Source organism: Lissotriton helveticus, chromosome 1_2 (assembly GCF_964261635.1).
Source record: "Lissotriton helveticus chromosome 1_2, aLisHel1.1, whole genome shotgun sequence".
Classification (NCBI taxonomy): domain Eukaryota; kingdom Metazoa; phylum Chordata; class Amphibia; order Caudata; family Salamandridae; genus Lissotriton; species Lissotriton helveticus.
In genome coordinates, this window is record NC_136058.1 from 285,275,850 (window position 1) to 285,298,360 (window position 22,511).

At 43.4% G+C, this 22,511-nt stretch overlaps 1 protein-coding gene and 3 non-coding genes across 4 annotated transcripts; all 4 read right to left on the bottom strand.

Annotated features, from left to right (window-relative positions):
- Window positions 1-881: 881 nt before the first annotated feature.
- Window positions 882-20,004, bottom strand: RPS8 (ribosomal protein S8). Its single transcript, XM_078671746.1, has 6 exons — window positions 19,982-20,004; window positions 18,396-18,502; window positions 18,052-18,151; window positions 15,996-16,171; window positions 1,350-1,479; window positions 882-1,034 (listed from the first exon to the last, which is right to left on the bottom strand). Exons 1-6 carry the CDS (start codon window positions 19,983-19,985, stop codon window positions 925-927), a joined length of 627 nt encoding a protein of 208 aa, XP_078527872.1. The 5' UTR covers window positions 19,986-20,004; the 3' UTR covers window positions 882-924.
- Window positions 1,196-1,264, bottom strand: LOC144808185 (small nucleolar RNA SNORD38). Its single transcript, XR_013606709.1, has one exon. It is a non-coding gene; the product is annotated as a small nucleolar RNA SNORD38 (small nucleolar RNA).
- LOC144808198 (small nucleolar RNA SNORA35) lies at window positions 15,365-15,501 on the bottom strand. The gene has a single exon (XR_013606723.1). It is a non-coding gene; the product is annotated as a small nucleolar RNA SNORA35 (small nucleolar RNA).
- Window positions 18,224-18,327, bottom strand: LOC144808188 (small nucleolar RNA SNORD46). Its single transcript, XR_013606712.1, has one exon. It is a non-coding gene; the product is annotated as a small nucleolar RNA SNORD46 (small nucleolar RNA).
- Window positions 20,005-22,511: the final 2,507 nt, after the last annotated feature.

Below are 22,511 nucleotides of genomic sequence, written 5' to 3' on the forward strand. Positions count from 1 at the left end.
TCCTAGATTTTCTTTGGTCCAGGATAGTCTGCGAGAGTCAAGGTGAAATACGCGAGATACCGGCCATGAGCATGTAGGGGCTGAGGTGGGTAGGGTAAGATAATGAGACTTTGAACTACAAGTTGTGTGCATTGCCAAGGAGCTTATGTTGGCCCTGTCTGCAGGACCTACTGACATCAGGACTCTACAGTATAAGCACTCCACATTTATAGTGAGCGGGCTATTGGGACTGGTCAGTCACATGGTATAACAGGGTCTGGTAGGATAGGGAGCTGGTACACGTCAGACTGAAGCAATGCACCACTACACACACCTCAGTCTTAGACTGTGGCAATAGCCCAGTAACCCACCAAACCAGACTGCCCGGTCCGGATCTGTTGCCCATGGCCAAGTCAGCTCAGCATTCACCATCTCCTTTACAATTTTCAGCCCCCTGTTTTTGTTGCTCAGCCTGCAGTGGCATACACTGGTCATTAATCAACAGAAAAATGTAGGGGTATAAAAAGGTTTTTAAAGGTGTGCTGTGTTTGTAAATTGCTTAATAACTCTTCACACTGGGTTGGATGGAGAAAACGAGTAGGTGTCCAACACCAGAAGTATGCCATTCATAACACTAGTTGTGCCATGGTACAGTGCTAGTAGTGTCAAACAATGCACAATGCCTGTTCACTGGTCCTTCCATATGCAAAAGGACCTGCAACATTATTGTATCCAGTACTTTCCAATGATTAAGTGGTGCTACCTAATGTGTCAAAAGTGCTGTAATGTCTGCAAAATGAGATACTAACCTAAAGGATGCAGAGGAGAAATCAGCCACATCATAGAGCTGAGCTATGCCGGAAACCTTGATAGTGGAGCTCCACAAAAGACAGGACACCATGTTCAAACACAAGTTTATTGATGTTATGTTGTAGACCTGGACATTTATTTGCCTTTCTTGGCTTTGATCTTTCTCAGGTAGAATTCCAACTCTTTGCCTTCCAACACATAACCATCTGCCCGACCACACTGACCCGGTCTCGAAGCTATACAGGCTGCAAAAAAAAAAAAAAAAAAAAAAATCAGCTCAGTGCAAAGGTACTGCTTACTACAGTCTTAGAGGAAGGCAGACTTTATAGGTAACTTCATTTGCATATTCCCCCATTAAAGATTAACTGCGACATGGCAAGCACAGACCATGCATTCTATATGAGCCTTCATCAGATTTCCTACTGTCCTCACTTAAAATTCAGTAGCAGAACTGGACAAAGATATCATCACGAGAAGACACCAGGTCATGCAGCATAGTAGCAAAATACTGCCCACCTCAAGAATCTTTCAACACACCCATGTACTTGGGCCAAACTCACCAAGAAGCTTTCCCTGCTGGAACTGCTCTTCAAGCAGAGTGCTGATCTTCGCTGTCTTTTTTCGCTCTTCATATTTCTTCATGATCTTCTTAGATCTTTTTTTGTTGAGGATCTCCTCCTCTTCAGGAGTCTGCCGAAAAGTAAACATGTGTGATGAGACACCAGGCATGTCGCTTTCATACAGTTTGCGCATTTTAAACAATTGTGCTACACAGAGATGATCCAATCCATCTACCCTAGCTGGAGAATAAATGGCAGCCGTTAGAGGTTTGTGCGCAGTAAAGTGGCACCCAAGAAGAGAAGGTTTATAGGAAATAATGGTCAACCCAAGAAGGGAGGGGTCTTCAAGTAATCAGCAGACATTGCCGATACATGGTTTACCTTTAAAAATGAACAGTTTCTCCATACAGACTACGTACACAGCGAACTCAACACGTTTCTTTAAGTATGGAAACTAACCTATCACCCATTCATGCATACTACATTACGGGTCTATTTTAAATTTGCTAAACTTTGCTTCCACAATTTATACTTTTTCAAGTTTATTCTATATACACACGTTTCATTATGGTTGTAATAAGAAGGTTCTAGTTTCTCGCAATGATTCAATTAAGTGAACACTTTAAAAGATAAAAAATATTGCAATAGAAAAGTTGTAACCACAACGGAGTGTCGAATAGGAAAAGCAACTTAGAGGTGACAACACTATCCTCGGAAACTATGTTGTGCCATATGCAAGGCAGCCCAGATTTGCATTGAGAGCCATTACAAGCAGAGGATGGAAATAATCCCAGTAAGATACGGTAGCTAATTGAGAGGACATTTCATACCAACCCAGAGGCAGACAGTTTGACTGATCAGTTTTGCTTTAATGTATAAACAGTACTGCCAGGAATGGTGGCAGAGTTCTTGGATCAACTCCCATCAATTGTAAGACAGTATCTTCATGAATATACATATATACACACATACACACACACACACACACTGGAGGGAATACACAAAAGGTCCATTATCTTGGTAAAATATTCACCAGGAGGATTTTGAGCAAGATCGAATTGTGAGTTACTGAAAAATAGTGAAACAAAACCCAGGCAAGGTTTAGAAGCTTTCCGTTTAAACTGAGCAGCACTTAATGCCAACAGATCATTGCTGTGGGCAAGATGCATTTGGCAACATGGACATCGGAGAGCTATTGGAAAAGATTATGCTGGAGAAAAAGCCTGCAGCATCAGTCCATGGTTTCAAACCAACATTGAGATCCATCAGGACTGTTCCTTAGCCACGGAGCGGTTACTTCTATAATTTGGAGTTTGGTAAGAGGGGAGTGTAAAGTAGACACCCTCATGTAGGAACCTCACCACAGGCAGTATGTAGATAATGCACCCACTTGATTGGGAACTGAAAAACGTAAACAACTTAAGTTAGGTGTGTATCTTTTTTTGCAGAGGGAAGTTTGAGTTTAAGGATGTACAACTTGAAGATTCGAGTAACCACAAGTTAAAAATTCTGTACAAAAGCTAATTTGGTATAATATATATATAAAAAAATTAAAAACATGAAACAGTATGGTTGACAAATGATTTTTGTAGAGAACAGATGCAGAAAATCTATATAAAGGCTGTGGATGCTTTCAGCAAGTATTGAGCGGTTTTTTTTTAGTAAAAAGTATAAACAGCATGGGCTAGACAGAAGAGTGAAATGTGACATCATATAGGCAATTAGGCGCAACAATTAAATTAACTAAGGGAAGCTTACATGGAGAAACATGGCAGACCAAATTGGTGAGGGTTTAGAACATTGAGGGGTTTCGAGATGGAGCCTGTAGCTTACTGCAAAGCACTAACAAAGGTAACTACAATATCAGGGGCGTAAGGTTGTGCCTGGGGAGATTCGTTAAGTGCTGCACAGGATCCTACACTTAAATTTACCATACAAAGTATAGCGGTAAGCTGAACAGCAATCTGTTGCATTGACTTTAAAACTTGCTTCGTTCTTGTATTTAGCAAGTAGCCATGTGAAGGGTGATCTAAAGAATAATTTTAGGAATGTTGGAACACTTTAATCTGGTGGTAGCTGGAGGAATTCACGGTCTTCTGGCCAATGTAGGCAACAGAATCCTGAAGCGGTCCAAAAAGCTACATTGAGTCTTTGACAAGTTTGTGACTTTGTGTCCAGGCCACAACACCCCAAAACATGATCAAAAGGAGATGGGCAGCTCGCATACAAACCATGCAAACAAGGTCTGGCACACTGCAGAAACAGTGACAAACTGGATTGTCAAGAGGAAACTAAAAAGCCATTGGGTCAGGAGTGGGCTTTTTAGCAGCTAAATATATTTCAGTGTTAGAGGAGCTTAATATGAGGGAGCGGTCAGCCATCCAATGACGAATGGCTGCGAGAGACTTTGTATTGAAGAGGAGCGATACCAGGAAAGGAGAAAATATGTACCATCAAAGAGGCAGAACAAATTCAGTTCTTGTCTGTCTAGTATCGCAAACAAGGAGCAATGCACACTGCTACAAGGTGGAGTGGTTTCGCTGGAGGACACTGACGGCCAGGAAGAGATCGTAGATTAGGAGTGTTGAGTAGTATCCCTAGTTTTTAGGTTGAGCCTGGGGGTGCGTAGGAGCTGCGCTTACGAGACTGGTTTCAAAATGGCTTGGGGCACACCCATTGTTTAGCATTTGTTTATACCGCAGTCAATCCTGCCTTCTAGTTTGACAGCACCTGCCATTCGTCACTCCCTTTTCTTTCGGTAACACATGGACCAAACACTGATCAAGTTTAAGGTCCTTCCACTGGCCAGTACCTTTTCCCCAGCTCATCCAGTTCTTCCCCATCTGTTTACTGAACAGTTACAACTGACAAGTAAAAAAGCGCTAGCCGTTTTAAACTGTCGTTATCCACCGACCTGCACCCACGTCTTACCAACACGATTGCCAAAGCCAATAGCTCACCCACCAGTAAGATGTATTGACCATCCCATCAAGATCTACAAGTGTGCGCGCCTCTCGCCACAAGTAAAAAAAAAATTAAAAAAGAGGCACATCTGGCGAGTGGTGTGCGAACACCATGACCAGAGGAAAGCCAGATGGCGCCTCTGCTTGTAATTGTGCACGTAACTGCAAGCTCTAGGGCACACAAAGCCGTGTTCTGCTTTTTGAAGCCCACTTACTGAATGTCTCGCCAGAGCAGCGCCTGCGCTGGTTCAGGCGAGAACTAAAAAAGAAGCAGACTAGGACGGCAGTCACCGCAGTTGGGTTTCTAATAAGTCAGGAGCTTTGGGGGTTGATACCCAGAGATGAGTGAGGCCGAGAGAGCACATGTGGTGCAAAGGGTTTAAACAAGTACATGGGTACAAATGAAGGGTTTTCATTTTTGAGAGGCAGATCATTTTGAATTGTGAAACTAAGTTTGTGTGTACAGGGTTTGAAAAAGCGACTCGCCTACTCATTGTCGAGCAAGGTTTATTCAGGCCGAGCTATTTAGGAACTACCCGCCCTTTTTGGAGAGTTGAAAATCCTTTAACTTCAGAGAAGATAAACTTATTTTTGACCTCTGTCTCTGAAAGCAGAGCAAATGTGACAGGATAAGATTTTAAGGTATCTTTATTACTCAAAGTGAAAGAGCAATAAAAAGACCATTAGATCTGGTTAGTTCATCACATTTGCTGGCTTTCAGAGACCAATGTAATAAGATAAGCTGACGTTGGACCTATTTTTCTTTGTGACTTAAGTTAGATGATTTTGCAAAGTGAACTGTGTGACCATTGAACTGTGCATAGCATGTTAAATAAAAGGCTGTAAGATGTCAGGATTTTCTAATAGAGAAATAGCTAAGTGAACTGTTCAAACATTTCAAATATATTTCACTAGTTATGAAGACCCATTTTTGTAATTGTGGTAAATAAAATATTTATAGCATCAAAACAAATAGAACACTTTACTTGGTGATGTGCAAGGTTTAGATATTTTTGCTGAAACCCAAATTCCCAAAATTGTTTATTGGCTATTACCAGTAAAATTACATGTTAGTGGGAAAGTTGTGCTCATTTCAATGGAAAATTGGCCATCGGTAAACGATAATGCAGTACCACATTATTCTTTGTTAATATATTTATGAAAATGGATCTTTTAAACTGGAATTGGGTATTACTGCTCCTGCCCAGATAACGATGCTATTAGTGAATTAGGAGGCAAGCCAGGAATCATGTGTACCCTATACATGGGCTCAATTTGTTATACATGGAGCAAACATTTAGTCTACTAAATAAAAACTTTAGTACAGCACAAATAATGAACTTGCATATTTGAAGGTGCTCCCATATGTGATAAAGAAAAAGGCGGCTCCACAAGACAAAATATTTGCCTAAGATCACACAATGAGACCACTTCATGGGTCAAGTACATTACAGTTAGGTAGAGTAGACCTGCAGGTCTAGTAACATGATTTAGAGCCCAGGTGTATATATAAAGAATGATACGGCTGGATTGACTGAAAGTAACAAATGAAAAATTTTATTTTTTAAACTCAGACAGACATCTACATGGCAAATTGATGCCTGGAAGAGAAAGACTGAGGAGAGGTGGTGAGAACATGGATCATGCAAAGAAAGAACTTGCCAGAGATTGGAAGTACCTAGATGTCACAATGTTAAACAGCATTCTACTTTTGCATTGAGCATACATTCATGTGTACAGCAGATTTTAAGCAGGGGTTGGGGTTGCTTTTAGTGACACGTGGTGGCAGATCTGTGAAAGACTGCATGGTCAATAGAGGCTGGATTAACGCTAGGTGTTGCGCAAGAAATTTGAGAATTTCAAGCAGTTAACTCCGGGTAGAAAGAGTCAAAATTCAGACTAAAGTAGTCAGAGTGAAATTGGACGAGAAGGATTTAGTATTTCATTGAGATACAGGATCAAGACACCTGGAAGGGGGTAGTGGATATTAGGGCTTCTAAGATTAAATCAATGTCAAAGGGCCAATAACTCCAAAACAGGTGATAAACGGCGACACGGAGCACTCAAAAGGGACGTAATACAACTGCAGTTCTGAGGATGGCAATAGTTCATGTGTGGAAACAGTTGCAACAGATACAGAAGGAAGCGATTCAGACCAACTTTTCAGTTGCTGGTGTAGGACATCGGTAATAGACAGCTAGTGCAACAGTGTTGGTCTCCTCAATGATGTCAGCGAAAATCAAGTTTGAGAGGTAAGTGGCAAAAGGTTCAGCATGGGTAGGTTACATATTACGAGTGCGCGGTGGACAAAGACTATGAAAGGAGCCATGGAAAAGAAAAAAAAATTGACATGCAAGATGTTAGGTGTTCCCACAACACTAACAAGCATTTACAATGCAATAGGTCTCCCAGTATTAAAGTTTGAGCTATTGGCATTGTATATTACAATGTGTTACATTAATTTGTTATCAAACTCTGAATTGTTGTATAAAGATGATTTGTGTCACGTGACTTCCCTACCATCTCCTGCATGGCCTGCTGCCTGCAATGTCGTAAGTGCGATAAGCCACATATTCCAGAGGGGAAATACGCGCTATCACATACTCCTGGATGTCAGCGGAGGCTGGGTTTAGGCCACAGACTGCGGTCAAGTGCAGCGATAACCCCACCAGGTTACTTTCTTAACATAAAGGCAGACTGCTGATACAGGGCCTCACCTACCTACTGCAAACAGTTCAGGCACAAAAGGCCCTTGTGAAGAACTAGTGTAGACTGGAACATGTCAACATTCATAAAGAAAAACAACAACTTAAATAAGCAACACCACCAAGCTCTTAATGGCACATCTGCAAGACAACGGCATGCATTTAAAAAGACTTGGTACAAGTAGCAAAAGACATATCTTTGCACATTTACGAATAGGTAGTTGGACAGGTGGGAAAGATTCACGAAGACATGTAAAAGTATGTAAAAAAATACTCCCGCAAAAATATTACCCCTCATTGAGATAGAGTATTTTATTTATCAGCCCCTAAGTGAAGGCACTTTTACCAGGTGCCCCACTGACTGGTGACAAGTTAACTACAGACCTAAATGTATAAACAGGGAAACTATAATTATGCAAAAGGTCAAGATCAAATTGTTTTGCGGGTGTACCTGGGTTCCCAGCTATAGCACTTGACTGATTGTGTGATTTTGGGCAAATAGCCTAATCCCCCGTGCCTCTTTATATGTGAATGGCAGATTGCTAAGTGTGATCGTGACTAGTCCCCCAAACTCCTTGATGATGCAAAATCCTCCATGGTTTACCTGCTAAGCTGTTTTACATGCACACCATCACATACATCCCAAAACACTGAAACTCTATTGTGCTTAAGAAAAAGTGTGATTCATGCATATCGATTAATGGTGATTCATCGACCTTGGGAGGATAAAGTGTCCATTCGGCCCCACTGTTCTATTCTAACAAGCAGGTTACATAGAAATCATTGCAACAGGCACTGGACGCACCGGGCTATCTTCAGTGATGTGCAAAAACAAAGAGCTCCGAGGCTCGCAGCAGGGAATTCCCTCGTGGGAGCAGATGAGAGATAGCAATTACATCCTGCAGAAAAGAAACATGCCCACGCCTGTCAAGCAGAGGGTTATGTTACCAGAAACAAGTTCACTGCAGAAAATGTGGACTAACTTTGTATTGATTTTTTTAAATTCAATTTACTATTTCTCATTGTGTGCACCGTTTAAAGGGCACAGAGCTGGTGAGAGGCCTGAACTGACTGCGCGTCAAAAGCAGAGGCATGTGCCTTATCGGCGCGAACCCCACCAGCACGGCTGAAGAAGCCTTTCATCCTTCCAAAGTCAAGAAAGGCCTGGCGTTTGCAATGTTTCTGCTATGGACAGCACTGAACTCTAGGGATCGCTGTTGCAGCCATCGATAGCAGTCTGCACGTGTCTCCTACAAGAGCAAAGGATGTAAACATCACATAAGCCGAATAAATAGGGGTGGTGTGATGCAGACTGCCTTCACACCCGTGGACAGTAGAAATAGTTCTAGGGTGCCACAAAAGACAATTTTGAACCTTGGAAATCAGCGAGTGCACTGTGAACTAAAAGCTAATGCAAAAAAAATAAGTTTGGTGGGCTACGAATTTGTATCCGTGTGCCAGGGCCGGACTGGGAACGCATAGCAGCCCTTGCAATTTTCTTGGACCAGTCCCTGCCAGGAAAACTACCGTGGGGCGGGACTTCCGTTTCCTGCTGGAAGCCGCGCCCACGGAGTGCCTGCCCAGGAGAGGAGCGGTGGCGGCTGAAGTCCGGAGTGGCGGTAAGTGGGGGCGGGGGGGCGCTCGGTGCACTTGTGGGTGTGTGTGTGCACGCGACAGCGGGGGTAGGTTCTCTGTATGTGTGGGTGCGTGCGTGCATGGGTGCTTGTGTGTGTGTCTGTGTGTCTGTGTATGCGTCTGTGTATGCGCATGCGTGTTTGGTGAAAGAGCTTCCCGGGAGACAGCAGCTGAGCGCGTTCGCGAGCGCGTGCCCCGCTCAAATAGCCTCCTTGAAGAGGCAATGCGCGCGGCCAGCCCTGTCTCCTGGGAAGCATAGTCACTGACAAATGATCTCCTGGCGGACACAGCGCTGACGCGCTGTTAAACGCCAGGAGACCTAAAAATCATGGCTGTACCCTCCCACAATAATGTGATGGAATGTAAAGGGGCGTTCTATTAGAAGGCAAGAGGGAAGTTAGAATGTTCACTTGAGTGTCGGCATCAATATCCTGTACTCAGAATAAATGCATACAGAGGCCCTATTGCTTGCGAGTCTTTACTTGAGGGCTTCTACAAGCCCACCCAACTCCAGCCCACAACTAGCGTTATTGTGACTTGGACGAAAGCTGCTTTCCATTTGTCTGTTACCACCTCTAACAGTCTTATAAAGATAACCAGTGGTATCTATCCTTATTAGAGCAGCCAGCACAAACAGTTTAACTAGTTGCACCCACTATCTTACCCTCAGTGTGGGAGTCTCATGGAAGCAGGATTTACTTTGTGAGACCACTACAGCATGACTTTGGTTGTAATCAGTTTTATTAATTTTGAGACAAATAGTCAGTACAGCATTTATCCCACCTACATCCAAAGGCCAGTGTGGAACAATGAGAGAACAGCAATTAGGGAAAGTGGTAGACAGGAAATAAAGTGGGAAGGAGAGGGTAAAGGGTAAAAGAGAAGGTAAGTAGGGACAGAAAATAAACTTCCTTGACAGGTAATGGTAGATAAGCGTAAAGCAGCTACTGCTCAAGGGTAGAAGTGATTAAGGCCATCCTTGGTACCCCCATTGAGTATCATTGTCCAAGTGCGTAAGGCAGAGGACTCAAACAGGCTGAGCAAATTAGCTCCCTGAATTTGACAGGAATCTCACGGAAGGCACCAAGGTTTGTCAACACATTGCAGCATATTGGATACAGCTGCTGTTAATTTCTTTCAAACTTACGGTGACAGTCCAGGAGCATATGTCCAGAGTCAGAGCCCCAAACTGGCCAAGAGGACATTGCTGGCTGCACCAAGCGCCAGTGAAAATGGCCGGTCATCTCATTGATATCTGAGACTTCTGCCAAGAATGGCTGTATCATGGGGCAGTGCAAAAATAGGTGTAAGTGTGCTAGTCTGTCCACAATGTTTCCAACATGTCGCACCCCTGTCCTGCTCCCACTTGCTACCCTAGTCAGTGTATAGTACCAATAACGTGCAATCTCGAACATCATTTCTTTACCCAACGCACTGCAAGCAGAAGCACAGGCTCTTTGCCAAATGTCGCCCCATTCTTAGGCTGTGACTATGCGTTCACATTCAGGTTCCCAGTGTTGTTGGGATGGTGATGAAGGGCACCAGTAGGGCGTTTAAGAACTTGCATACCTGAGTATGCATCGGAGGAGCTATTTTCCAAAAGGAGGTCGGGGTCGGCTCACATGGGAGTGAATGTGAGACTGTAGGAACCAGTGTTGAAGGGCAATGTAATGCCAGCAGGCACTAGACTAGAGACCGTAAATTAGACTGGAGTTGCGCAAACTCCATGATTCCGCAAACATTAAAGAGGCCACCCAATCCTATGCAGTTGGCGGCTTGCCAAGGCAAAAAAAAAGGAAGTTCCCTGTAACATTGGGAAGGGGTTAGGATTTCCTATAAATGAGGGACAGGCGATATGAGTTTAGTTTATTTAAAACTTTTTATATAGCGCTGGCTGGACCCTATGGTATCAGAGCGCTTTACAAGAAAACATCAAGATAAGCATAACAGTGTTGCTAGAAAAGAGAGTTGAGGGAAAATGTAAGTACACGGTATGCTATAATGACCATAACAGTGAAAAACAACGAAGTGTATGAGAGCCAAGGACTAAAGATAGCAAAATTACAGGGTAGTATAGCTCAGAGAGAAAGGTCAGGAAGAGTAATAGTTGAGACAAAAGAAGGGAGGGGGGAAACTTGAGGGAGGAGGAATAAAAAGGGGAGGATGAAGATGCGCAGGGATCGTGTGGAAGAGTTCATTGAGTAAAGGGGAATTGGGATGAGTGAGATGAGAAGGAAGAGATGACTGGTGTGGTCGGGGGCGAGAAGTTGCAGTAGAATAGCGGGTAGAGGCCAGGTCAGAGAGAGAAGGTCCAAAGATCTTAACTCTAAATGAGAAAAGAGGGTAAGGAAGTAGGATAGGGGAGAATTAAGTGGGAGCGGAGGGGGGAAGCAGAGAGAAGGTAGGGTGAAAGAAAAAGAGTAAATACGGAAAAGTGTTAAGCGTAGGGAATAAAGGGAAAAGTAATGGTTGAGAATGTGCAATTTCAGAGCTTTTTTGAAGCTATGTAGGAGGGGTTGCAGCGTTGTTCAAAGGGGAGCGAATTCCAGATGGATGGCACATTCCCAGTGAAGGAGCGTGATTGGGTGGATTTTTTATTTAGCAGAGGAGGGATGAGGTGGTCAGTGCTTCTCAAATCTCTAGAGGGGCAAACTATTAGAAGTTTCTCAGAAAGGTATCGAGGGGTGTTTTGGTGAAGTGCTTTATGGGTGTTGCAAGCGGTTTTGTAAGTGGATCTGCCTTCAACGGGGAACCATTTGATGGATTTAAGGACAGGAGAAATGTGCTCAAAACGTTTGTCAATCTTGCGGCAAGGCTCAACACGGATTGCAGATTTAATTGGAGCTAAATGTATTTTAGGAGTTCCCGTGAGGATAGCATTACCGTAGTAAATTCTCGAAAGGGCAAGTGAATGGACCACAGATTTAAAGTCCTCGTTTGGGATAAAGTGTTTTATTTAGGTGTTGTAGTGTGAAGAGGGCACTCTTGGCAGCATTTCTTATGTGTGGTGAGAGACTGAGGTTCTGGTCATAGCTGATCCAGAGGGATTTAACTGAGCTGGATAAGGTGAGGGAGCAGTAAAGAGCATTCAGGTCAGAGATCCAGGACTGGATGGGGAGGGAGTTTTTAGGCGAGAAGAGGATGATTTCTGTTTTTTTAGAGTTAAGTTTACGATGGTTGGAATGGAACCAGGATTGAATCTTAGTCAAGGTGTCATTGAGGCGTAAGATATCAGAACGTGATTTATTCTTACAATAGATTTGGGTGTCATCAGCGTAAAGGTGGTAGTTGGTTCCAGATTGTTTAAGAATGAGGGTAAGGGCCTCCATGAAAAGGTTGAACAAAGCGGGAGTATAGATCTTTGGGGGACACCAAGGGAGATGGGTCTAGGTTTGGAAAGGCAATCAGAAACGTATTTGTTGGGACCTGTGTTGGATAAAGGAATAAAACCATTGGAGGACAGAACCATTGAGTCCAAAACGGTCTTTTAGAGTGTTAAGTAGGGAAAGTGATTTACAGTATCTAACGCCGCAGAGAGGTCAAGGAGGATAAGAAGGGAGGCTTCACCTTTGTCAAGGGATTGGTTTAAGTAGTCAATTACTTTAATCATGGCGGTTTCAGTACTGCAGCCCTTTCTGACACCCGATTGAAGGGGATCCAAAAGATTGGAGAAGATATGGTTGTCTAATTGTAGAAGGACGAATTTTTAAGGACTTTGAAGACCAAAAGGAGATTAGAAATAGGCCAGAGATTGTTAAGGTAGTTAGGGTCTGCCTGAGGGTTATTTGAGGATGGGGTGATTTGACCAAGCTGAAGGGAGATCGGTACACACCCAGAGGATAATGAAGAATTAATAATGTTTGTCCAATAGGGGGCAACGATGTATTTTAAATCTTGAAGGTTATCAGGGAGTGGGTCTTTGGAGCGTGAGGAGGGTTTCAGCTTAGAAATAATGTTAAGGACCTCACGTTCTGAGACCGGTTGGAAGTTAAGCCAGGAGGAGTTATTTTTTGGTGAGGGTAAGGAGGAGTCAAGATCAGGCAAGGGAAAGATATGGGGGAGAGGAGAGGCAGTGGAATTGGAAGTGGCAATGGAGGAATCAAAGTGGGAAGGGTAGGAGGAGGCTAAGGTAATGGAAGGGAGAGGGGATGAGGTGAAAGATTGGTCAATCTTGTTGACTTTGTCATTGAAAAAGGTGGAGATTTCCTCACATTTATCGATTGAGGCCAGTAATTTGGGGGGGCAGCGGTTTGATTTTTGGCAATTCTAAACAGTTCACGGGCCTGTTTTTGGCCCCATCTAATTGAGAGCGGGAGGAGGCCTTTACACCAAGAAAGTGTTTTTATATTTGGACCTAGCAGATCTTAAGAGGGTCAGATTAGTAGGGGACGGGTTTTGTCTATGCGCGTTCAAACATTCTAAGCGAACGTCTATCACGGTTGGTCAGAATTCAACCAGGATTTTGAGATGTTTTTTGGAGTTTTTAATTTCGCCGGAGCAATTGTTCAAGGACCTCAGTTATGTGCATGGGATTTGTAACATATCCCATTCTTCCAGTGTGGCTCGAATCACTGGGGAGATGTAGACTCCCTGGAAGTAGATAGGGTTTAGGCAGCCATGGCATTTTCCAGATGTGTTTTCTAGCCACAGCCCAATCCATGATGCACCAATGCTTTTCCACACACGTTAGACCATTCCACCATGTAACAAGTTGAGCCACCGGATAGTATCGTACTAAGTGTGGGAGAGGTGTGGCGCCGCGGCCAGGGCGACTGACGCTGGAATCTGGGGGATCAGGGTTCGATCCCGGCTCCGGCGGCAGGTTAGCCCAGCACCATGCGACTCTGGGCAATAGCTTGCTTAATCTTCCCGACGGCCCCCAGCGCCTAGAGACCCTAACGGGTGATTGTGCGCTATACAAATGTGGATTATTATTATAAGCGAGGAATGCCCACTCCACCCTGATAGGGCCTGGGCCTGTTTTTTCACTAATCAGGCCTTCTTGCCAGCCCAAATGAAATCTGTAAGATGTTGTAGCTTACAGTAAGAGTGCTGCAAATCTCCCAAACCAGGAAAGGGTATATTTTTTCTAAGTGGAAAGATGAGAAGCAGTAGCAAGGAGCATAGCATAGTTGCTTTCTGATCTGTAGGCCCACATATCCCACACCTTGGGCTGCAATGTGGCAGAGATGTTCCAAATGAGCTTGGTCAGCCTTGAGATGAGATTTGGGAAAGTTAATTTTGAAGCTAGAGGCTCGTCCAAAGGCCTCCATCCGCATCAGAGGGGACAAGGAAGGGAGAGGCCTTGTCAGCGCTATCACATCAGCATAGAGTGCTAATTTGCGTTCCATGCCCCCCACTTCACCCCACCCCCAGCTACAAGCTGTCAGTGTTCCTATGCATTTGTTTGGCAATGGGTTCCATATAGAGGTCAAAATCAAAGAGGGGGTGGAGCCCTCCTGGGTGCCCCTAGCTAGGTCAAAAGGCTGCGACATCAGCCCACAATGGCTTCCCTAGGTAGAGCATAACCACTAAATCCTGAGGCAAAGTCACAGGCCAAGGCCCCTTTTAGTTAGTACAAGGCGGAGGTATGGTCAGTGGATCCGGTCAAATGCTTTTTTGATGTAAACAGAAAGTATCTAGGTTGGAGTTAGAACGGCCAGAGAAACTTGCGCCAAGTAATAATCAGTGCTCAAAATCCAGGGCTTTAGCTGAGTTTAGAGTGGAACATAAGTGCTCAAAGGCCTCAGCTGTGTGCTCAACTTGGTTGAATCTGGGGGCATGGGAATCCTCCATGTTGGACTGAGCTTGAAGACCATGCGTCAGTAGGCGGCCCCTACTTGTTGCCCTGGACATAATATTTCTGCTTCATACACAGAAGTGAGTTTTCAGCTATCAGTGTCAAGGGCGTTGCTTGCAGGCTGCTGGGCTTTAAGGGAACCTGATCGCTTGTGCATTTCATCCAAGTCCATGACCCTCCAGCTGTGATACACACTTTTAAACACCTGTTCTAGCTGCCAGGAACAAAGTAAGCAGCTGACTGTTATAAACATTCAAGTTACTTTAAAAAGGTTTTGTTAGATTAGGCGGACTCTAGTTCGGCTGGCGTTTCTCACCATCACTGCAATACTCAGACACCCTTTTTGACTTTCAATTATTTTTGGTGGAAGTTTTTTTATGAGTCGTGCATGTCAAGATGGTCTCAATGCAGCATAGCACGAGTAGTTAGCAGATTACCTGCCCAGAAACCAGTGGTATATGTAACGCAGCATAACTACTGCAGGGTACCATTATGTGCCACAAGGAATCCTTGTGCAACACAAACAGGAGTGGTAACAGTTCACCATTTTCAAAGCCATCGTCTCCCAGGTCCTGTTTGGAATGACAGTACCTCCAAATTTAGGAGGTAGAGTACGCGATGGGTAGAAAAACTGGTAGTCTTCAACCTCAAAATACAGTCACTGTGACTAGACCAAAAACAATGCTTCCAGACCGCAACAGTTGTTGCATGCCAACACTGGGCAGAAACTTTTTTTTTTAAATATCAATGGGGTTTGCACATGATGCCACACTATTCAGATACAATTTCAGCTCGCACAGAGACTACTACCAGTAAAACAAAAAGGCAAGAGGTTGTTACAAACTAGCAAGCTACAACTTAGAAAATTGCCATGACAGGACTATAAAGACCTTTCAGGGTTAACTAAAATGGGAATGTGCCCACCCTTCGGAAGAGGCAGGCTACAAAGCAAAAGCCTGGCCTTTCTGCAAGATGGGGGTTAATCTAGCACTACAACAAATGACTATCCCGAGTCACAAGAAAGACCAAGGAGGCATTTAGAAGTGCATAAAAGACAAATCGAATTCCCCTGTTCTGTTTGCGAATGTGTTAAGTTAAAATAGGCCTCTTTCAACAGAGAAAAGATTAATCTGCATGCTCACAACCTCACAAAAACATGGCTTCCAGGGAAGAACACACAATTAGATACATATGCAATCAGGTTAATCAATATAGAAAGGAAATAATTCTTTAATATATTGTAACCTGCATTCCTCCATCATTTGCCCTGAAATCGTTAGACGATAAAACGAGTTGCAAACCACACAGTGCATAACTTCCATACACATTAATAGATTAAGCTTTAACTGTCCAAAGAAATGTGCACAAATTCAGAGTACTGCCCAACCATCAGCAACAAGTAACTTCTAGAAAGTACATGGGGAGTGCTATTGCAATGGTTTATTGTACTATGTAAAAGCGATGCCGCCACAACCCCCAGTACCTGCTTTTCAAGTTTGATGCAACGCATTTGCCAAACCAATCCCACCCAAACGGTACATACCAGCTTAGCTCCTTTCTTGCGTCCAAGCGGCAAGGCAAAGTGGGCCTCATACCACTGCCTGTAAGGAGTGCTGTCGATCAGGACGATGCAGTTTTTCACCAGGGTCTTCGTTCGAACCAGTTCATTGTTGGAGGCATTGTAGACAACATCAATGATCCTAGTCTTGCGGGTGCAGCCTTCCGGTAAATAAAGAACAAGTTAGACCAATGAGCCCCAGTATTAGATTGTACTGCATAATGACTAATTTAATGCTGCTATTCGAGTATACCAACTGCAAGACCATACAATAAAGCAACAGTTTAGCCACAAGCATGACACTGAAGTTCAGCAGTTACCATGGAGATCCAAACAAGTAGTACATATCACTTCAGCAAGTGACATTTACACCAGCTCTTCGGTTCCCATCAACAGCGTGAATCGCCCAAAACAATCCAAGTCTTTTGTACAAGACCATTCACACTTCCAAGGCAACATCTAAAATAAAAAGTAACCCAACGCCAAATGACCTGTCCATTGGTTAACAGTAAAGGTACAAGGCCATCGCCCTCCCAAAAGTAACATGGAGTGTAGAGGCCATGACATTAAATAAAAAATTGTAAAAAGTGGCACAGCTTCTCTAAGGGGTCTGACCAAACCGTATTTGAATCTATACAGATTAAACCAGGAAAAACTCAGCTGTCTAAATATTTGAACACCACATTTTAAAGCAACACGTCAAGCAAGAGCCCGTGGGTTATGGCACACGATGTACCATGTGACCAAATTAAACATTGACACAATCGCATTTAAAAACTGGATAGACTAGCACTGTGATGGCCCCTTTCCATGAGGCATTTGCAATATACTGGCCTCCGTCTAGAGTGGCACAGTGGGTGACAAGCGATGGATTGGAATGCTACCCCAAGCGATAGCCACGGGTTAGACTAAGTACTCATACCATCACCTTTTGGGTGTGTTATTGCCAGTAGTATGCCTTGAAACCTTAGACTGGCACAGATTTCTCAGCCCACTACTGCCAATGACTGCAAATTCCAAAAGTAGTACAATTGCACCCATTAAAGAAGCACTTCTATACGTGTAGATTACTATGTGGCAAACCAGTCACTATATAGACCAAACTCACAAGGTAGCGTACACTTTTGCATAGTTTACACTTTGGGCAGCGTACACTTTTGCATAATTTACACTTTTGGGTGAATTTAATCCAAAAGTGTAACTTAAATGCTATTGACAAATTGCACTTCTAATATACTACTACAAATCAAAAAATAAATTACTTTAGAAGTGCAGTTTGTGAGTAGCATTTGTTAGTAGGCTTGTACGGCTATTGTAGTACTACAAAATTAGCTTCTTAATATCCCCGGCCCTTTATGTAATACCTAAAGGTGGCATAGCTTATTTTTGTAGATTGAGAAAGTCTATTGAATATAACAAGGCGGTGCTTGACAGATCACATCCTGAACTCTCATGCAATAATAAAGTAAAAGGAGGCTCTGATAAAATGTTTGCCTAGAATCAGTTTGGACAAGCAGGGTAGCTGTATTGATTCAAGGTTTAATTTACACATATTGAAATTCAGCAGCCACTCTTTCCTGATTAACAGCAAAGGTCACAGTTGTGTCTTATTCTTGGCTAATGAGGAAAAAAACAGTTCAGGCTCAACTCCGGGTACCCTGACCCCACAATAAAGCCAAAATATAATTTATCGGGGGGAGGGGGTGGTGGAAATGTCACACTTTAAACACTTCCCTAAAGCTACGCCTCCGAGTAGAACAAACTGCGTCTCCAGGATTCAGGAGTAACAGACAGTAGGTTTAATATAACGCGAGTAAGGCTTACTGCGTATTCATGCCAGGAACCTAAAGCTATGGGGTTTACTGGTACATTTGACAACTGCAACATAAGAAATACCACCCGAATGAAGTGGACACGCAAATGGCCGCAGGGGGCGGCTCGATAAAGAAGCCATATAACAGACAAATGCCTTTTGAAAAATCAGCATTGTTTAGTAAGCTACCTCTACTTGCCGGAAGTAGTCCCGGGCGTAGATACTTACACTCTGAGCCCCAGGAAAAGTTCCCAGCATCCAACCTGAGGGCGCGATACTTCTTGTTACCACCACGGACTCTTACTGTGTGAATACGTCGAGGCCCAATCTACGAAGAAGTAGAGAAATCAGCACAAACAGTATCCAGACCACAGAAAACAGTAGAATATTAAATAAGGCAAAGCAATCAGAGTAACTATGACAACCCTATCACCGACAGGTGGATAAAATGCGACCAAAACAGTCTCATTCACCTGCCTAAGGATTCGTTTTCATCACGTACACTGCCTTGAGTTTAATACCGACATAGCCCACCTCCCTCTTGAAAGCCCAGTCAAACGTCCATCACCCACCTTTGTGTTGGCAGGAGGGCGCCCCAATTCATACTTCCTTTTTTTGTGGTAGGGCTTCCTTTTGCCTCCAGTTTTGCGGCGCTTGTGCCAGTTGTCCCGTGAGATACCTGGGAAAAGAACATGAGTAACCCCATATACACACATTTTAACAGTTTAGCATATACCCTGAACAAGTTATAATACCCCCCCGAATGAGTGCCTGTCCGATTTAACTCACATAAATATAGTCGATAAGATGTCATGCATGATATAACTATTCCACAAAAAATAGATATAGCTTACTAAATCCCGTCAGTGCAAATGGTGCGGTATAATCAAAATGGTCTAAACTACAAGTGTTAGTAAATTATAGAGTTGCGTGAACTATGTCAAAAGCCAGTTCTCATTAGAACGAAGTATATAAAAGACCAAAAATCAAATTGTCAATTAAGAGTGATGGACATGTCCTCGGCACTGTTTTTTCGGTCTATTTATACAAGTCTATCGAGGAAACAATCCAAAGCTGAATGGCGTGTCTGGCCTTTAACCAGATTTACCAGCGTTGCGACCGGGCTACAACAGTCCCAAAATGCGACGAACATACTAGAAAACATCAACGGCATACACAAGAAATAGATTATGCACATCGCAGAAACAAGACATTGCTAGACGGACTACATCACACTATACGGCGGTCACAATAACCACAGTTCAGTGTGGGAAAGGTAGGCGAGGGTGCATTTTAATGGCAAGAATGACACTTTCATTAGCACTCTTTAATGCCTACCCAAAAAACTTCGGTTTAATTAAACATATATCAGTGACATTAGGGTGACAGGTCGCAATCCTATCACGTGGACTTAGAGGGGACTGTAAAAAAATGTATTAACATTCTACAGCCCATTATAAATAATGTATCACGCGAAAATTCAAAGCAGGGAGAGCTGGGACACGTGGGCACACTTACAGGTAGTAAACACAATACATGCATTCTTATGCGCTAAAACACAAAAGTACCAGGTGCGAGTAAAGATACTCCAGCAATGCTCCGTTTCAGGACCTTTTCTGATAGTATACTTGAAGTATGCACGTCCCTCTACAATCTACATTCTGGGGTGTGTGCTTGTGACATCCCCGGTGCCAGCTCACGAGCACTGCCGACCCTCAGCAGGGCCGAGACTTCGCTGAAGATACTCGGTTCTTAGCCCTAAACACTCCGTTCAGACTGCAATGACAAACCATAGCAGGCCTTGTGCAGAGTTAGCTTCCCGGACCTCTTCAGACAACTGCAGGCTACAGGAGACCCTCGGCCCCCAAAAGACCGGTTTAAAAGTTATTGCTCATACAGTAGTCTGCTCGAATGCCTTTTACCACACATTAAGAATCTGAAAGGCCTCTACAATGAGCGCACGTAAGATCCTGAACAGTAGTAGTAATATCCATCATCGCCTTCTAAACGGAGCAAACGCCACCAAAAAAAGTAGATACAGGTCCCACCGTTGCCCCTAGAATACTCTCTACCCTACCGTCAACCGGCGTGGAACCGCAAACAGCCAAAAAGGAGGATTGCAGCGGATTTCAAACTCAGAAGGGCGGCCATTACATACCCATTCTCAGGTGCTGGCTAGAAAGAGGAAACGCAAAGGCTCATGGGTCAGTTTGATGGCTAGCAAATCGCGCGAGAGTCTGCTCGCCAAAGATGTCACTGCGAAACAACGCATTCGAGAGGAGTAGTATGTAGCGGCCATCTTAAAGCTGTAATACTTTCTAAAACCCAGTAACCCCACACAGGCGTAGGTGGAAAAATTACATATCACGAATTTAAAAAAATTATTGAACTACTTTTGAGGCTTTTTTGCAAATATTCGGGTTTTTAAAAAAGAAAACACTTTAATTATTATTGAATGTTTTCTATTGTTGCATTTTATTCTTAAAGAATAAACGTCACTTCACAACACCTATTGATAACTGAGTATCAAACATATTTATAATAAGGGACGTCGTTTTCAAAATACACAAACAATTAAGCCTTTTCCAATGGTGGTCCGATTGTCTGGAACAAGGGCATGGTTTTTGGAACAGCACAAAACTTTTTAATTTACCCCCTGTTCAGTGCAGTGTATTTTAATAAAGTCGCAGTACACACTGAACTGCCTTGCCCGATGTTATTGTTGTGATTTGTCTCCCGGTCGTGTCTTTCAGGTAGCCTAATCCTCTATAGATTACGGGCAACTGAACAAAAATGGACAGCGGGCTTCTTGCCACCGGAATCCATCGTTCCCATGTCTGGGACTTTATTCAAGAAATCAGTGCATGTTTAGGAGTTTAAATCCTAATCCGGCTGCTTGTCAGCCTTTATTAATTAGAAAGTATATTTTTCAACAAATCCACAGCCCACATATTTATCCGTGTTAACTACTTGCTTTAAGGAAGTTGCCTGCTGGCAAAAAAATAAAAATAGCTACACTCGGAGGAAGAGAATTTCCAACAGCCCTTTGAAAGATGTAATGAGTTAGCGTTCCAGCTATCCACCCGGTGTGAGCCGGATGTGTCGTTTCCACGCGCTCGGGCAGCCCGAGGCCGATTAATACAAGCATTGGCATAGCCAATAGGTCTTTCCTTTGGGACCTTAAAAGTGTTTAGCCATGCAACAATTGATGTTGTTGCACCAAGGATATTGTGCTGCATAACTAAATACTTATAAGGCCCCAAGAGCGAGACCTATTGGCTATGCCAATGCTAGTTTTTTAGGTCTTGTTTAAAGCATTGCTTTTAGCAATGCTTATTGTCGAGAATTATAGTAGGCAATCCAAGCTCTGAAACCATCACGGATTTCGGACAGTGCGTGTTGATTACTAGTGCGGAACGCGCGTCCACATCAAAGCCATCAGCCGCCCTCCCACAGGCATCTCTTGTTGCCCCAGCGTGCGCAGTGCGCGCTCGGCCTCACTTCTCCTCCCCCTAATTTCTTTCACTTTCACGGCCGCGAGGCCGTGAGCTACTTCAAAGGGATCCGCTCCCCCGGCCCCTGCTTCACTACAAAGGAAAGCGCATTTCCCAGCACTAGCATTTCCCGGCCGCTTGCATTTCCCGTACTTGTTTTACCTTTGTAAGCAGTCTTTGCTGCTGTTTTTTGTTGTTTGACTGTGACCTTTTTCCATCCAAGTACAGTTTTCTTGCTTTCAACTGTCCACATCAATGCCTATACACGCTTTTCCGTTTCTCTATGGTTCGTTTTCCTGTAATAAACTAATTTAGCCGTTATTTGAGCAGAGGTTGGTGTGTTGAAGTTTCAAAGCTGTCATTTCTAGCATTGTAGTCTGTCTACGTTAACATTTCTTTAGTTTTTACTATACCCTGATGTCCAGAGTGTGCATGTGACAACAATCTTTTTCTTAAAGTAATGGGAGGGATTAGCCTCAAACCTCGTGTCAGAAGATCATCTGTTAACGATAGTTCATGTGAAACCAACAACCATGGTTTCTCTAAACGTTTATTATCCCTCATCAAAGACATTACCTTACAAAGCTCTTCATCTTTTTGTAACTCTTCTTTCCACTCATCTTTCCTCACAACACCCTCAGTGACCTCACAAACATCTAGAAAATCATCCTCATCCATATTTACCTCATCATTGCACAGATCATTGCCACTTACAAGTCTTGAAAAACAATCTGCTGCCTTATTTGATACACCAGGTAAATATTGTACCTCAAAATCAAACTCCTGTAAGGATATTATCCATCTTCTAATCCTTGAAGAAATTGAGTCTAACCCTTTCTTACAAAAAACTTCCTTCAAGGGCTTATGGTCTGACTTTACAACAAATTTCGTGCCCCAGACTAAATTCTTAAATTTCTTAAGTGCCCAAAAAATAGCTAATGACTCTTTTTCAATCACCGAGTAATTGAGCTCTGGACCACGAAGACATCTCGACGCACAGGCAATAAGGGAATCATGTCCATCTTTATTTTGAACTAGAACAGCTCCCAGACCTTTATCACTAGCATCTGTATATACAAACGTAGGCAGACCAGGTACAAATGCCTGAAGACACGGAGCATTCTTTAGTTCATTCTTTATCTCATCAAATTCTTTTTTACAGTCAACTGACCATTCAAATGTCACATTTTTAGC

Excerpts from the sequence above, each read along its gene's own strand:
- RPS8 (XM_078671746.1), bottom strand. Across the intron at positions 16,172-18,051 it reads CTTTTCCTGGGGCTCAGAGT|GCTGCACCCGCAAGACTAGG; the intron begins GTAAGTATCTAC and ends ATTTACCGGAAG. Across the intron at positions 1,035-1,349 it reads CCAGCAGGGAAAGCTTCTTG|CCTGTATAGCTTCGAGACCG; the intron begins GTGAGTTTGGCC and ends TTTTTTTTGCAG.